The sequence below is a fragment of the Lolium rigidum genome, chromosome 2, assembly GCF_022539505.1.
Source record: "Lolium rigidum isolate FL_2022 chromosome 2, APGP_CSIRO_Lrig_0.1, whole genome shotgun sequence".
Lineage (NCBI taxonomy): Eukaryota > Viridiplantae > Streptophyta > Magnoliopsida > Poales > Poaceae > Lolium > Lolium rigidum.
The window spans coordinates 190,227,590-190,244,385 of record NC_061509.1 but is presented as its reverse complement, the minus strand read 5'-3'; the positions used below and the strand labels follow the sequence as shown (position 1 = coordinate 190,244,385).

General features: G+C 45.1%; 3 protein-coding genes across 3 annotated transcripts; 2 read left to right on the top strand and 1 right to left on the bottom strand.

Moving 5' to 3' along the window:
• Positions 1–939: 939 nt before the first annotated feature.
• Positions 940–5,132, top strand: LOC124692747 (glycerophosphodiester phosphodiesterase GDPDL4-like). Its single transcript, XM_047226179.1, has 9 exons — positions 940–1,085; positions 1,816–2,103; positions 2,221–2,333; positions 2,419–2,914; positions 3,119–3,157; positions 3,239–3,526; positions 3,747–3,886; positions 4,163–4,655; positions 4,758–5,132. The coding sequence occupies exons 1-9, from the start codon at positions 977–979 to the stop codon at positions 5,024–5,026; spliced, it is 2,235 nt and encodes a 744-aa protein (XP_047082135.1). The 5' UTR covers positions 940–976; the 3' UTR covers positions 5,027–5,132.
• Positions 5,133–5,572: 440 nt separating this feature from the next.
• LOC124692748 lies at positions 5,573–6,978 on the top strand. Its single transcript, XM_047226180.1, has 5 exons — positions 5,573–5,785; positions 5,863–5,947; positions 6,048–6,206; positions 6,304–6,385; positions 6,609–6,978. Coding segments are annotated over exons 1-5 (525 nt in total). The 5' UTR covers positions 5,573–5,587; the 3' UTR covers positions 6,610–6,978.
• Positions 6,979–11,803: 4,825 nt separating this feature from the next.
• On the bottom strand, positions 11,804–12,597 carry LOC124687872. Its single transcript, XM_047221603.1, has one exon. It carries the CDS (start codon positions 12,383–12,385, stop codon positions 12,056–12,058), a length of 330 nt encoding a protein of 109 aa, XP_047077559.1. The 5' UTR covers positions 12,386–12,597; the 3' UTR covers positions 11,804–12,055.
• Between the last annotated feature and the right edge of the window lie 4,199 nt (positions 12,598–16,796).

Here is a 16,796-nt window from a genome sequence, read left to right as displayed (position 1 = left end):
AATGTTTATGTGAACTTCTTTTCCAATGACCGTACGTGTAGAAAGAGCAATGGTGCACTTAGGGGCAATATGTTTACAAAATGGGCTACAAAATGACGTGGTGAGGAGCCGTGCATCATGCATCACCATTTGCTGAAAAACAACCAACTCCAACGCTTTTCCAACTGCATCGGGCTACGACTAGTCTGTAAGTCATTTCGGTAAGTTTAGTCCGTAGGTCTAGGACCATGGGTGTAAAAAAAGATGATACTTAGGGGAAGTTTCCGATTTTAAGGAGTTAAGGTATTTCATATGTCTTTTATTTATGAAACTTTACAACACATGAGCTAAAAATTTATTACGTCCTTTCTAAAATATGTCTTTTTAAGAAAGTTAATAAATTTTTAAAAGAGCTTAGTAAATTTCTAAAAAGGCTTATATTTTGGAATGCAGGTAGTGTATATCAATTTTTTTTCCAGGTTTTTACATGTTTTGTCAACATTTGTACGGATTTTACTGTTCATTGGGGAACATGTACACCAGTAGCCAGAACACCTCCCTTCTCCTCTTCACCATAAAAATGGTGTCATCCTAGTCATAGCAAAGAAATAAATTATGGAAATATAGAGGAAAACAATAATAAAGAAATAAAACAACTTACATCGTAGTAGTTTTATGCTGAGTGTAAAGTAGGAAGGGGTCACGCTTTCTTGACCACGTTCCCTTCCCCCTGATGCCACCTTCTCCTGTTGGCCGCGGCACAGCTCAGCAGCAGCCGAGCCGAGCCCCCTCCTCCCATCTCCATTTCTTTTGTCTCTCTCTCTCTCTCGGTGTTAAAATCCCAACGCGGCCGCCGTACGCGCATTGCCTCCTTCCTTCCGAGCACCTGCTGGCTCGCTTCGCTTCTTCTCCCTCTCCCCTCCTTCCCCAGGCCGTTCTTGGAGGGAGCCCGTAGCTAAAGTAGTGATCTTGTCGCTGCTGCCGGTGGGGGTCTGCAATGGGGAGGAGCGGCCATGCCTGCTCCCTTCTTGCGCCGCTGCTGCTCCTGCTGCTGTCGCTGGGCTCCGCCGCTGCGCAGAAGGGCTCGACCTGGAAGACGCTGAGTGGTACGTATGCTCGCTGCACTTCCCCGCGTCCCTTGTTTGTTTGCCCACTCTCTGCGCCCGCGATCTGATTCTGATCTGCTGATTTCTACGCGGTTTTTAGCTCGCAAGATCGTATCTTTCTTGCTGTTTCGATGTATGAGCTGGATCTTTAGGATTAAGATGAATCGAGTGACCGTTCTTGCTCAACCTTCTGTTGTATCTTCCGGCGAAATGGTCTTGCTGGATTTCAGCGCTGTCTCACGACTTGAGATTCCTGATTGGAAGCTTGGGGGCCGGCCATGAATGATGCCCCTCTTTTTCTTCTTTAATTATTTTTGGTACTTTGGGCAGTGCCCTTTTTAGCTGACAGAACATCTGGTTTAGGATGCGACAGCGACTAGTTTGTATGACATGTGTAAGCTTACTAGCTTCTTAGAAGTGGGAGATTAGATTAAAATCACTAGCTGTAGGCCTTTACTGTTCATCAACTGCTTATGGATTGTCTGTCCAAATCGGTTGATATCAGTTTTAAGGAATGATTTTCTTCTTGGCGCATCGGTTGCAATGGTCGGTCAACTCAGTTGGTCCTGCATGTTAACTAGTAGTACTTTGCAGCCAGCATCTCATCTTATTGTAACTAGTTCTGCATTTAATTTATAACCGTTTATATCTAGTTTCTGCTGTGGGCAATACACTTATGATCCACTGTTTCTGGCCGTCCTCAAGCCTAACACTCGTCTTGTTGGTTCAGGTGATCCTCCAGCAGTCATTGCTAAGGGCGGGTTCTCGGGCCTATTCCCCGATTCCAGTGACCTTGCTTATGCGTTTGCTGCCAGCTATCAGGACTCAACCCTTTGGTGCGATGTTCGGTTGACCAAGGATGGTGTTGGCATCTGCCTTCCGGACATAAAAATGGAGAACTGCACAAGCATAGCAAATGTTTTCCCAAAGGGGCAGAACACCTACCGTGTGAACGGTGTATCTACCAAGGCCTGGTTCTCGGTGGATTATGACAGCATTCAGCTAACCAATGTATCTTGTAAGTGCAAATGGCGTTTGTAGCTCTAATGGTTTGACCATTTCCGCTGAATCTTTCTGTTACTTGATTAGCTCAGTTCATTTTGCTTTTCTCACCTAAAGTCAAATTTTATTACAGTGGAACGATCCATCTATTCTCGTATACAAAGATATGATGATGTCTTCCAAGTAACTCCAGTTGAAATTGTACTGTCGCAATATAAGGCTCCTGCTTTTTGGTTAAATGTTCAGGTACAGCAAACTTTGGTTACTTTCAGTGCACTACAAATTTAAGTGATCCTCCTCTTACAGTTCGTCTTGTTTGTGCAAAACTCAGCATGACAGTTTCTACAGCCAATTTAATCTGAGCATGAGAAGCTATATCCTGTCTCTGTCAAAGCAATACACAGTTGACTACATCTCATCGCCTGAAGTGAGCTTCCTGAAAAGCTTACTTGGGAGAGTTAGCAGCAAGACAAAGCTTGTGTTCCGTTTTCTTGATGAAGGCATTGTGGAGCCATCTACTAATCAGACATATGGCTCAATACTAAAGAATCTGACATCTATCAAGACTTTTGCTTCTGGGATACTTGTTCCCAAAAACTATATCTGGCCTGTTGCGGCAGATAATTATCTGAAACCTGCTACTTCACTCGTTGATGATGCTCATAAGGCAGGCTTAGAAATTTATGCTGCTAATTTTGCCAATGACTTTGGGCTCAGCTACAACTACAGCTATGATCCAGTAACAGAATATCTTGGCTTCGTTGATGGTGCCTTCTCTGTGGATGGTGTCTTGACTGATTTCCCGATCACTGCTTTAGAAGCCATTGGTGAGTCCACCTTCTATCATTTCTTCACAATGCCGTAAATGGTCCTTCAAGAAATCCACACACCCAAGCAGGCCACTTGGTCAGGATGACCTTTCATCTATTACTATGTTCTAATCAAGAAACAATCCACTTTCTACATTGATATATCTGATCATAGCTTCTGTGGTCTTGACTATTGAGCTGTTGTATGTTTTGTTGCTGCAGGTTGCTTTACTAACCTGAACGACACCAAGGTAGATCATGGTATGCTTCCTTTCTCTATCCATTATTAACTTGCCAATCTAGTACTCTTATTGAACTCCAGCCTTCGCATTTGCATTGCAGGGGCACCTCTAGTTATCTCCCACAATGGTGCTAGTGGTGACTACCCAGACTGCACTGACCTAGCTTATAAAAAGGCAGTTACTGATGGAGCAGATGTCATTGACTGTGCTGTTCAAGTGACAAAAGATGGCATACCAATATGCATGAGTTCCATTGACCTGAAAGATGTTTCTACTGTTGTAACTTCACAATTTGCTTCTCAAGCGGTTGTCATAGAAGATATTAAGCCTGTCGCTGGAATCTATACATTCAACCTCACTTGGGAGGATATTGCAAACAACCTGAAGCGTAAGTCAATCTGAACTCCTTTTTTTGGTAAACCTGATATTTGTTTTCTTATGCTGATAAGAAACAATTTATTCAACACTAAGTTATGTATGTAATTATGCACGCTTATGACATGCCATTTCATTGCTGTACAAGTCAATCATCTGATGAAATTTCCATCTATTAAGTTTCTTCCATTCGCCAATCACTTATGTTAAGACTGAAATTTCCATATTCACAGCTATGATATCAAACCCGTGGACTGGATACACCCTATCAAGAAGTCCCAGAAACAGGAACGCAGGGAATTTCATGAAATTATCAGACTTCCTAACGTTTGCAAAAGGAGAGGATTTGGCAGGAATCATGATTACAGTGGAGGTAAGCATTTAAATATATGGGAAGGGGAAGCATATAGTGCAAACCCATATTTTGGTGGTAATGTGCTAACTCAGAGTTACTGAATTTTGGTTTTGGGTGAGGCTTCGATGTAACACTTCCCATGTCCTGTATTTCCTGTTGAGTGTCCTAGAAAAAAAGACGAGCGGTGAACACTATTAATTTTAGAAAACACATTTATACAGGAGTTGTGACTACTAGCTAGTTCATTTGTTGCTTACTTCAGTCTTGATTTACTCCCCTTTTGGATTTTTGCAGCATGCTTCATTCATGGCAGAGAAACTTGGTTTTGGTGTGGTAGATGCAGTGATCAAAGCTCTTGATGATTCTGGTTACAGCAAACAGACCGCCCAGAAAGTCATGATTCAGTCGACAAACAGCTCAACTCTAGTGAAGTTCAAGCAGGAAGCCAAGTATAACCTTGTCTACAAGCTCGACGAAGATGTCAAAGATGCTGCACCTTCCGCCGTTGCAGCTATCAAGCAGTTTGCTGATGCTGTTTCTGTTAGCACCATGTCCGTTTACCCGGCGACCAGCAATTTCTTGATAAACCAGACCAACCCTCTTGTGAAGACCCTGCAGTCTGCTGGCCTTCCAGTTTATGTTCATCTGCTCATGAACGAGTTCCCTTCGCAACCTTGGGACTTCTTCTCAGACGCAACGACACAGATTAATGCCTTTGTGCAGAAAGGTGGAGGGGGAGTGGATGGAGTCATCACTGACTTTCCTGGGACAGCTCACAGATACAAATGTATGTTGTCGGTAACATTCTCTTGTAGCGCACTGCATCCTCTCTTGACCGGTTCAAGATGTATTATTTGCTCACACTGCATCTTTCATTTTATTTGTGCAGTGAACTCCTGCAAGAACATGGGAGACAAGACGCCATACTACATGCTGCCTCCCCAGCGCGGCGGCCTCCTTGAGACCATCGATAAAGCTGCACAGCCAGCAGCAATGGCCCCACAGAAGGACTTGGCAAGCGCTGAGGTGGTAGAGGCAGCCCTACCTCCTGCCAGCAGCACCACAGCTCCAGCGTCCTCGCACGGGACCTCCAGAATACGCACCGACGTTTCGTTCCTCGCCACGCTGCTGATGCTGTGCGCTTATCTGCTGATCTGAGGATACTCTTGCACATGCGATGAATGGGTATTAGAGCTCCCAGAGTCAGCGCTGAGCTACCCTTAGTTATTCTTTTTGCCACTTCTATGTAGCGATTCATTTTCTTGCTTGGCTGTATTTCTGGCGGTGGATGTTCGACTTGGTAGCCTGATCTCTGATGGTGACACTTGCACATGCGATGTGGGCTTTTGTCCCTAGTTAAACATTCTGGTAAATATGTGTGGTGCCTGCTTTTGGATTCAAATTGTTACAGTGAGATTCCACTGATTCCATTTGGCTCCCAAAAATCTGAGGGCTGAGGCATCACCTTTCATTCATTCTGTTCTGTACACATGTGATTTCCATCTGAAATGTGATCCTCAACTGAATTCCATGTTCTGTACTTGTGATCCAGATGTTTTGTGATCGCCCAGATTCATGTGAGAACTGAGAGTACCACCTGGACAGCCATCCGATCTATATCCGACGGCTGTCCGGTGTTAATGCCTCTATGCCAGTCAGTTGCTTGTGTGGCCACGGCTGGCGCAGCCGGTTGGTTCATCTTCCTTCCGCCGTCGCCCAATGGCGTCTGCCCCTACGCCGGCGACACCCAAGGCCCCGGCGGGGCCAGCGGGTAGGTACGCCGTGTACGTCGCGGCCGTGCCGTTGCGAGCTCCCCAGGGGCCAGCCCAGGCCCTGATGTCGGCGGGCTACTCGCTCGGCCTGTGGGACCTTCAGCACTTCATGGTGCTCCTCCGGCCTGACCCGCCCAGAAGCCAGGTGAGGCCAGCCCAAATCCATCCTCCCCACGAGAAGATCTTCATGGTGGATGGCTCACCATGGTTGCTGTGTTGCAGGCGCCGTTGGTCTTCGATTTCCAGCCTCGCGACCCCGAGGATGCTCTGGCGGCGTTGGCAGTGCTGTCGCGGAGCAAAATTCCCGGTAACAAATGCCGATTTTTCAGTTCACAGCAATCTGGAAAAAAGTTCCAATATAAAGTTTAAGCAGAGTTAGTATTCCATCAATCTGTGACGACGAACAGGAGTGGTTCGGAGAAGAACGCTGCGGAGGATCCCGGACAGGAGGAGCTGGTTCGTCGGGCTCTGCGACGGAGACGCCGCGGACGCCGCCGAGAGGTTCAGCGAGCGGTGGTCGACTGACCTGGTGGTGGGGGAGCACGACTGCCGGGACTACACCAACGGTCTGCGTTGCAACTTTACACATTGAATTGGCGATCTTGCGACACCATGAACCTATCTCAATCGTTTCTATCTTTCTCCCTCTGCATGATCCGGTAGGGCTCGTCGAAGTCTTGACAGGAGAAAAACGTGTCTTGGAGTCGCTCAGATCATCATCAGGCGCCACCGAGGTGGCACCTTGGTGGGAATTGCTTTCTTCTTTATTATCTCTGATGCACTCGTATTGTTTAGTGTAATCTTGCTCATGATATCATTTTAAAATATATCTGTCATGAATTGTTTACTAAGAGGTGAGACGAACTTGGATAGTTAGGTCCGTTCAGCACGTTTCTACTTTGGTCTGACAGAGTTCATTCTGGTGCTTGCTCACTGTTCCTGAAATAAGTTATCAACCTACTTTGCAGATGGATGGTCACCAGAATGCCGTTCAGTGATCTCTAATCGGGCACTCAGGTACCATCTGCAGTAGCAGCAAGTGAATCTTTGAAGCCTTCTCGGTTAACGGCTTAAAGAGAAATGAAGGCACTTTGAGGAATTCCTTGGCTGGAGCTGGAAGCAAGAGTAGCAAATCTATGTAATCAGGTGGTGTTTGCTGAACTACAGAGTCAACTTGTTATCAGTAGTTCATATGCCGTACCTGAAAACATAATTACAATGAAATGCTTACTAGGAAGATGGAGGGTAGAGACAGAATGATACCCATAGCAGTATGTGGACAATGCCGACAATGTCTTTTTTTCGCCGTGTGCATCCTTGATGGCTAGACTGTTCTTGGCATAATGTTGTTGCAGAGGCTGGGTGTATTTAATATCAATTTGGTATTAATAAATTCCCTTTAAAAAAAACCATAGCAGTATGTGGACAATGTCGATAGCTTTTACATGCAAACCAGAATTTCGCCTGAATTAAGGTTACAAAACGATACTCGTCAATCGAGAGGCCATCACTTCGATTCTCCTCCATCAGAAGTGGCCTCGTCATCCACGACAGCGAAAGCTGAATCTCTACTGTAGCTATTTCCCTGCTGACCGTAACACCCAATGCCCCTTAAACAGTGTCAAGTTGCACACTTGGTGTCTCAGGACATGATCACCAGCTCCTGTTGTTGGGCAGCCACCTCCCCTTAAATTCCAAGAAACAACTTGCAGGGCAATGTCGATTGGCGATTGCCAGCTACTTTTGACACGATTACAGTTACAGAGACAGAAGAAATGTATCTGGGGGTTGACTATATCCATTAAATCTTTCTTGGAAGCCTGATAGGAGGAGGGAATCTAGATTCATCAATCTTTGATCGAGATCTTGTCAAATCATAGGTTATCACCTAACAATACCAGGTATTCCGGAGTGTTATTGCATCCATGATGGATGGACGGATGGCCCGTGCCTACACTGAGATGACTGACCCTTACCGACAAGGTGGCAACTGAAAACCTTCTAGTCAATTAGCGATATGCATGCAACACTAGGGTTGAACCCGGTGCTCTAAGCTGGCCACTAAAATAGTAAATCCTGATCTGCACCGTCCTTTCACTTTCTGTCTGTAGCCAGCTGCAAAATCCCAGTATGTTCTGTAGGTTCTACTCTTTCATCTGCACCATCCAATCTAGTTGTACTAATTTTTTTTTCAGCTTCAGCTCAGGTATAGAAAATTATGATATTCAAAAAATTGTAGGGGTTGCACAGTAAATCAATCGATCTAAACATAAAAAAGTAGAAATCAAGACCGTGTTGAAATTGATGTGTTTTATCTGCAATATTGATCCTGATGAATTTATTTGTTCTTTTTTTGTATGCAAATTCATGCTATAAAATCATATGCAAGATCGTGCACTAGATTTACCAGAAATAAAGCAACTTAATTGGCAAACTAACAAATATTTCAGGCTAAAATTGGAGCTAGCCAAGCATGTATTTTTCTGTGGCTGATAATCATTGCCACATCTTCGACTCCTTGTATAATATGTTCAAGAATTTTTTCCGCCAACTATGCCTTTAGAAACTACTCAAGACTAAGTTACCCACTTGCAAAAATACCACCACTAACCTTGGAGATTCAGATATGCTCATCATTTCAATGGAGTATTTTTTTTTGAAACGAGACAAAAGCTTTGCATTTTATTGATATAGGAGAAAAGAGCAGGCCCGTTTAAAAGGAAAACTGGCCGAAAAAACCGTTACAACACAACACCACACGCCAGCCCCGAGCCTGCGCTCCACACAGGTCGATGACCAACCAGGTCGACACCACAACTTAACGCAACAGGTGGAGGCGAAAGACCGAAGACACCGCTCCAACTACCACGCCGGCCCCAGGGCCGCGCCCCGCCTGGCCGAAGATGAACCCGCCTTCGCCGAACCACCAAAACACTCCACATGTCCCTCTGTCCGGTGGACGTCCAAAGCGAGCCCCCAAGAGGCAAAGTGACACAAGAGCGTCAGTGCGTCACCCACGCCCGATCCGTCGAGGGATCTATGCTCATCATTTCAATGGAGTATTTCAAGGTGGGGAATTTGACGAAACACGCTAACCATCACGGTCCTTGTAGCATAGTGATATTGTGACGTCTCACATATGAGACAGGCAATTGCCAGCAGGTTCTTCTGGAGTGGGGGCAATATTTGGATATCTGGAGGGTCCCTAAATTGCACTATGTATGATACCCACCGGCCTGGGTGGTCAGCGTATTCAGAATGGGGCTCAACTTCTCAAGTGTCAATCCTGAGGCTGAACTCATCTCATGTGAGGGAGATATTGTTTTTGGAACATCCATTGTCAGTCAATCTTCTCCCAAGTCACCTCTCTCTATGTACCGTAACTGTGATGTCACCATGGCTTTCTAGATGTAGGGACGGCACAGCACGTAGCTGTAGTATACAGTCATTGGCCATTTGCATCTATTTCCTGAAATTCTTGCTAATTTTCCTAGGTAGAAGTGACCTGATCATGGTCTGTATCATCTCTTAGAAATCAGTTGCCATCAGCAGAAGATATCTGGGTTCTTCTTTTGGAAAATGGAGGTGGTATACTCTCGCCTGTGCAGCGGTGAACGAAAAGTTGTATTCACTACAAAACGTCCATCAGTACGATAGATGAGTAAGTTCTTTATTTTTTATCAGGTAGTGAACACGCTATATGACTTTCAAGTGAACAAAAATTAGCCTAGCTCAGAACTACAGATATCTGAACTTGTAGCTTTATTGCAGTTTACAGGTTCAGGAAAGTGGCACGAGTGAGTATAAACCCAGAGGCCTCACTGGAATGAGTGTATCTGAGTATATAAGGAAAACAAAAATCCAAAGGGGGAAATGGTAGGATAATAAGAGAATGACTATAGCATGTAAATTGGCATTAAATTGTACTGGTCTCTCTTAGATTAACCAAGAATTGCTATACATAAGCACGACAGTCCACTTACCAGGAGTCCAGGACACTCCTGTAGCTGTAGTTTTTTCTCTTGCTGACGGAAGCAGTACATCCAAGATACAATACTCTTTACATTAGCATCCAAGAAGTGGCTGCCTCACCTAGGAAAAACGAGGCCGAATCTCTTCTGTAGCTATCTCCATGCTGACCCTAACACCCAATGCCCCTCAAACAGTGGCAAGTTGCACACGCATGATGTCTGAGGACATGATCACCAGCTCCCATTGTTGTCCAGTCACCTTTGGCCCACCCCCTCACCTTCAATTCCAAGAAACAATTTGCAGTGCAATGTGGATTGGCGATTGGCAACTACTTTTTACACGACGACAGAGACAGAAGGAATGTATCTGGGGGTTGACTATCTCCATTAAATCTTTCTTTGAAGCCTGATAGGAGGATGCATCGATCTTTATCGAGATCTTGTCAAATCAGAGGTTATCACCTACAAGACCAGGTAATCTGCAGTGACATTGCATCCATGGTGGATGGATGGATGGTGCCCCTACCTACACTGAGATGACTGGTCCTTATCAACAAGGAAGCAACTAAAAACCTGGCGATCAATTAGTGATATGCATTCAACAATGGGGTTTGAACCGGTGCTTAGCTGGCCACTAAAATAGTAAATCCTGATCCGCACCTTGCTTTCACTTTCTGTCTGTAGTCAGCTTGCAAAATCCCAGTACCTTCTGTAGGATCTTTCAGCTGCACTATCCAATCTTTCAGTATATTTTGCTTCTGCTCATATATAGATTAATCATGATGTGCAAAAAATGGTATTGATTGCACAATAGATCAACTGGTCCCAAGTATTGATCCTAATGGATCTATGCGTTTTTTTCTTAGGAAAAGCCATTCTGTAAATCATATGCAAGACTGTGCTATAGATATACCAGAATTGAAGCTACTTTAGTTTGTCAAAAACAAAAAAATTGGGGTTAAATATATTTTTCATATGCAAGACTGTGCTACAGATATACCAGAATTGAAGCTACTTTAGTTTGTCAAAAACAAAAAATTGGGGCTAACCATGCATATATTTTTCTGTGGCTGATAATCGTCGCCACATCTTCGACCCCGTGTATAATATATTCAATGAACATTCTCCACCACCTATGCCTCTAGAAACTAGTCAAGACTGTGTTACCCACTTGCAAAATTACCACCACTAACCTTGGATATTCAGATACACTCATTTCAGTGTGATGTTGGCATATAGGTTGGAGTTTGACGAAACACGCTAATCATCATGGTCCTTGTTGCGTAGCGATATTGTGACGTCTCACATATGAGACAGGCGGTTGCCAGCATGGTCTTCTAGAGTGGAGGCAATATTTGGATATCTGGAGGGGGGGCCTGAGTTGCACTATGTATGATCCTCATCGGCCAGTCGACCATCGTGGTCAGCGTATTCAAATTGCTGGGACTCAGCTTCTCAAGTATCAAATCCTGAGGCGGGAATTGATCTCATGCGAGGGAGATACTGTCTTGGAACATCCATTCACTCGTTCCTCTCCCCAGCCACCTCTCTGTATGTGCCGTAACTGCGATGCCACCATGGTCCATGGCTTTGCAGATGTACTGGACAGCAGAAAACATTGCTTTGCCCGAAAAAAAAAAACACAGAACATCGCTATAGCGTACAGTCATGAGCCATTTTCATCTATATGCTGAAATGCTTGTTAGTTTTGCTAGTGAGAAGTGACTTGCCAAGGTCGTCTGTATTATCTCGCTGAAATAAGTAGCCCTCAGTAGAAGATATCTGTTTTTTTTTTCCTTTTGGAAAATGGAGGTTGATATACCCTCGCCACTGCATCGGCCAACCAAAAGTTTTAGTTTTAGTTTTATTTTGAGAGAACCAAAAGTTTTAGTTACTACATAACGTCCATCGAGAAGAAATACGAGTAACTTCGTTATGTTTTGAGCAGGAAGTTATCAAAGCTGTGTGTGTGGGCAGGAAACATGAATTTAGAGCGAATAGAATTTAGGCAAACTCAGAAGTCAGAACTACAGATATCTGAACTTGCAGCGATGTGTTTCAGGATAAGTGGCACGAGTACAAACATTCAGTCCTCTGGGCTCACTCAGATACAGAAAGCGAGATTATGAGGTGAAGAAAAATCCAAAGGGGAAAAAAGCTAGGAGGAGAAGAGAATGACAGTAGCATGACAATTGATATTAAACTAGAGTGATCTCTCAGATTAACCAAGAATTGTATACATATAAGCACGCCAGCCCACTTACCAGGACACATGTAGCTGTGATCTTGTTGTTGTTGTTGAAACGGAACAAGTACATCGAAGATACAATACTCTATACATCAATCTAGTACCCAGCATCGTATAGATATCTATCTATGCACGTACACAATCCACACATACGTACGTACAGTTCTACTCTGCCTGTAGGTCCTCCTGGGTATGGCTACGCGTAGATGGCGTAGCGCATGCTCTCGCGCACCATGAGGTGGCTGACCTCGTCGGCGCGCGGCCGCCACGCGCTGGCCGCCCAGGCCTCCTCCGTGGACACGCCGTCGCCGTCGAAGCGGACGGCGCACGCGAGCGCCAGCAGCGCCCTGGCCAGCGCGCCGGCCACGCTCGGCGCCACGGTGGCGCCAGGCGCGGCACCGCCGTCCTCCGCCGCGACGACGGCATCCAGCGCGCTCTCGTCCACCACCCGCGCCGTCGTCCTCCTCCCCCTCCGCCGCCGCCACCGCAGGCCCTGCCGGACCACCGACACCACGTCGCCCCACATGCCGCCGATCGACCAAGAAACAGCAGGAGGATTGATCGATCGATCGGTCACGTAGCCTTGTTGATATACCCTCACGACGAGAGCTCGGCGAGGACACGGCAGCCGAAGCACATCCTTCCGTGCACGCACGCTCACACTCACACAGCTCGCGCCACCCCAACGGAGCACCCGATGCTTGGCGCAACCAGCTGCGTCATCCGCACACACATCATCTTGGTGGAGTTGTGGCCGAAGATCACATGTATGTATATTATGCTTGCTCCGAGGAAAGTAGAAGGCTAGCTCACGGTGGAAGGTCGCAGGATCGCGGTGGGTATATATGGAGGGATGGAGGAAGAGGAGACAGCGGGAGGAAGAAGATCGATGGTGGTGGGGGGAGGGGAGCACTCGATCGATCTTAGCTGATCAGTAAAGCTGGAAGCACGTACTAGTGGGGGAGATTCCGCGGGCGCGCTATGCGTCCTGGCCTGGCCTGGGTGTGGTGCTTGTTTCTTTCACCCTAGTACGTGTGTCGTGACAGGGCCGCCCCCCGCCCGGGAGAGACGTGAACCTTTACATGCCAAACTAATGCTCTGCTACGCTCTATGTGCAACTTTTTTCTTTTTCTTGTTCCATACTAGTACTAATGTATTCCCTCCGTCAGTCCTTCCTATAATATAAGATGTTATTATAACTAAACTAGCAAGGTGGCCCTCGTAAATGCGAGGGCAACATCTGAAAAAATTTCCTATAAATATATTTATATTTGTTTCATATTTATTTTTATTTAGAAAATACAAATATTAATATTTTGTAGTCACTGGAAGTATTATATTGTAACATGTCAAGGAAAAATATTTAATAATACCTAATTTACGAGTAAACTATTGCTTTAACATTTGCAAAAAAAAAAACACATATCATTAATTATGAATTGTGTTCTACATGGTTATATTTGATGAGTTTGTAGAATTAAATTTGTCTCACTTGGGATAGACTGCAGATTTTACCTGAAGTTACATTTGTGTGAGGTATGAAATAAGGTTAAAGTTTATCGTTATTTTCTTTTTTAGAGTTGTCAAAAAATGTGATGAAATCCAAATACTAATGGACAACAACATCGGGAGAGATTATGTTTATGTATATTTATTGAGATATGTCCATCATGTTCTACATTATTAAAAAAAAAATAGAATCAGGGCTGATCCTATGGCATTGGAGTTATAATAAAAAGATAATGTATCACTTCTCTCCTATTGAAAGTAAGGTTCAAGAGATCAACACATGTTTGAAGGAATACAAGCAAAATATTTTACTTTATCATGGATATCTATAATATCTATAAAGTTCATCCCCACTATAATGCATTTAATGTTTGCAAGCTAAAATCTGATGAAGCCACATCACCCCAATTATTCTTATCCATCAGATTTGAAATCTACGGTCGGTGGCTGTCCGTCACTAACTAATTTTAGTGCACATGCACATATTGTTTTCGCGGTGGATTTTTCCCACTGTCTTTTGAAACTGGATCCGTTACTCGCTCTCTCTAATGAAAGGCTGCCACCAAGTCATACATATTCCTCTCCCAAATAATTAATGGACACATGTCCGCTCAGTTCACATGAAACAATAGTGGAGGGCAGATGAAGGGACATTGTTGGTGATGTACTGACATTAAAGACCTTCCTAGCTCCTTTGTTACGAAGTTCTATTTAGATCGTCCTCCACAGTCTATTTTTTTCGATAAAGGGAATATATTAATATCAAAAGATACCAATTACACCCAGCCTCTGCAACAACGCACCACCATAATGGCACTACGGATGCACATAGCCAAAAAGAAAAGAAAACTAAGAAACAAAAGTCCCGCTACAGTATCTCGGGCCTAACAACAGCAATACATCCACCGCCAAGACAACACCTGAAATACAGACTCTTCAAAAACGACGCATTCAAGAAGGGAACAGTGCTCTAACACCGTCGTCGCCCGATCAAAGATCTTAGGTTTTCACCCTGAAGATAGTCCCCGCTCTCAAAACAATGCCTCCAACAAGGTCATTGCCAGGCACAAGCAGTTAAGGCCAAACCTTGGGTTTTCACCCTGAAAGGTAGGACTCTGAACTTCACCTGTGTTGTCGCCCCCACTTTCATACCGATGTTGTGAAGCCCGGAACACCAAGCCAGTTCCATCTCACCACCAAGATCCGACCACCATTGCTCTTCCACCAATTGTGGCTTTCATGACCTTCTCCGCCAGCACCATGAAAAGAAAACAAGCTCCATGATATTAACAGCCAGGAGAGCTTCGAAGCGCTCCCTCTGGAACCAAGCGGTCAGATAAAAAACATGGGTGCGCTCGACCGAAAACACCCAATCCAGCAATCTTCAGGCATTGATCGCACAATGAATTTCGCCGGCAGGACCTTCCGGAACACGACAATCCAGCAAGCTCGGTGGGAAGAAGCATCCGAACGATCTTCACTTGGCGCGAGAGAAACCCTAGGACTGCCACCTTTATAAGGCAGAGCAGCAGGCCCCCTCGCCGCCGCCCGCCGGTCGACCTAATCGGCGGAAGAGGAGGCCGCCACCGACCACAGACCCGTCGCCGAGTCGTCCGCCGCCACCCCCAAAACAGGCGTGAGCCGTCGGAAGGAGGGGGCGCAGAGGACTCACCGACCACCACCAGGCACGACCACGTCAACGAAGAAGCCGGATCCGCAGCCTTCGGAGTCACCCCCGCCGCCGGCCGCATCGCCGAAGCCTCACCCGGCCCCCGCAGCCCTTGCCAAGGCAGCCGGCGCGACGCGCCGCAGAAACAGCCGCCCGAGGCCGCTGCCCCGGATCCCACCCTGGATCCCACCACGCTGGCAGCGCATTTCTAGATACCACTGACGCATCAACGCGCGGGGAATCACCTAGTTTTAAAGATATCGAGAACAATCTATCATACATATGTCCGGCCTATCCTCTTCAAAACGTAGGGTAATAAACAATTTCTTGCATGTATATACAAATTGGATCATGTGTAGGGTTTTACAGTCATGGCAATGCAACGTGCGTCCACGAGGAATATCCAATAAATGCAGTTTCAAAATATTTGTATATCCTTCTATGTTTTGTGCTGAAATTAGCAATGTGCTTGTTTGAAGAATCAACTTGTAAATTAGATGGTTAGAAGGGTAGTTTTACTCAAAGGTCATTTCTGATAAAAAAAAACGAGGTTTGATGTCATGTATCTCATTATGCCAAAATATTCTTTCGGTGGAAGGACTTTCTCACCGCTCGCGAGAATTTTGTGTATCGAAAATATATTTTTCGTGTAAGCCAGGCAGATTCTAGTAACGTTTTCTTTTACTTGCAATAACTACGTTCGAGCCTAGTACATTGGATTATAAGAATGAGGCCACAAAATTACATTGGTAAATGCAATCCTTGTATAGCAGCACCCTCTCGTTGTGCCATATATTTCCACGTATCAGGCATGATGCTTATCCAACGAAATCAGTATGACTGCCTCACATCTTACATTGCGAGTGGTAATCTCGCTAGCCCGCGTCAGGGTGAATCCATGACCAATTAGCACATGCCATGTAGGCACGAACGATGTCCTGTGTTTTTATGTTTCCTATTTTTTTCATTGGCGGGAAGTAGGCACGAACACTTGTGCTTTCCTTCGTTTCATGTCCTTTTTCTTTTTGTACTTTTCCTTTTTTTATTCTTTGCTTTTTTGTTTTAAAATCTGAAACTTTTACCATGTACATTTTAAAATTTGGAATCGTTTTTCTAGTGATTTCTTTAATCTGACAACCAGCTGCAACATGTAAAAAGCACGCCCTTAAAAACCAATGATAAAAAAACCACGACCAGAAAACTTAAGATCGGGCAATCTTGATCCGATCGGGCGAGCTCGGCTAAGAAAAGATCTACCCGCGGAAGCAGATCGATCATTGGGTCCAACTCCTCTTCACGTTGTAATTTAAATCTCGTGAAGTTTCCTTTCTTTTCCTAACGTACACAGCCTGACAGCCGGTTGACTTGGAAACGTGTATGCATTTTTGTACATGCTTCTTCCGTTCAATTTTTTTTTGCAGTAAATGCCGGAGCTTGCTTTGATGCGAAATTTCGTCACTTTTTTTTGAGAAACATAGTACAAACGCAAACGCTCACACAGACACCCATACACTCATCCCTATGAACGTACACACGTACACCCTACCCTATGAGCACCGCCGAAAGACGACTGAGCCGGCGGATTGGATCTTGAGACGAAGTCACCACAGGCGCCTCGCTGTTGACGGGAACGTCGCCTCCCACTGAATGAATATTCCGTCTTTATGAGACACACAAATATCAAACCTAGGGTTTGAACTCTGACTGAGGGTTCTAACCATCCAACCTCAGGTTGGTTCTCTTCGGTTCAAAATTTCTA

Excerpts from the sequence above, each read along its gene's own strand:
- LOC124687872 (XM_047221603.1), bottom strand. The coding sequence starts at position 12,385 with ATGTGGGGCGACGTGGTGTCGGTGGTCCGGCAGGGCCTGCGGTGGCGG.
- LOC124692748 (XM_047226180.1), top strand. The coding sequence starts at position 5,588 with ATGGCGTCTGCCCCTACGCCGGCGACACCCAAGGCCCCGGCGGGGCCA. Across the intron at positions 5,786-5,862 it reads CTGACCCGCCCAGAAGCCAG|GCGCCGTTGGTCTTCGATTT; the intron begins GTGAGGCCAGCC and ends GCTGTGTTGCAG. Across the intron at positions 5,948-6,047 it reads GTCGCGGAGCAAAATTCCCG|GAGTGGTTCGGAGAAGAACG; the intron begins GTAACAAATGCC and ends GACGACGAACAG.
- LOC124692747 (XM_047226179.1), top strand. The coding sequence starts at position 977 with ATGGGGAGGAGCGGCCATGCCTGCTCCCTTCTTGCGCCGCTGCTGCTC. Across the intron at positions 3,158-3,238 it reads CGACACCAAGGTAGATCATG|GGGCACCTCTAGTTATCTCC; the intron begins GTATGCTTCCTT and ends TTTGCATTGCAG. Across the intron at positions 3,887-4,162 it reads GAATCATGATTACAGTGGAG|CATGCTTCATTCATGGCAGA; the intron begins GTAAGCATTTAA and ends GGATTTTTGCAG.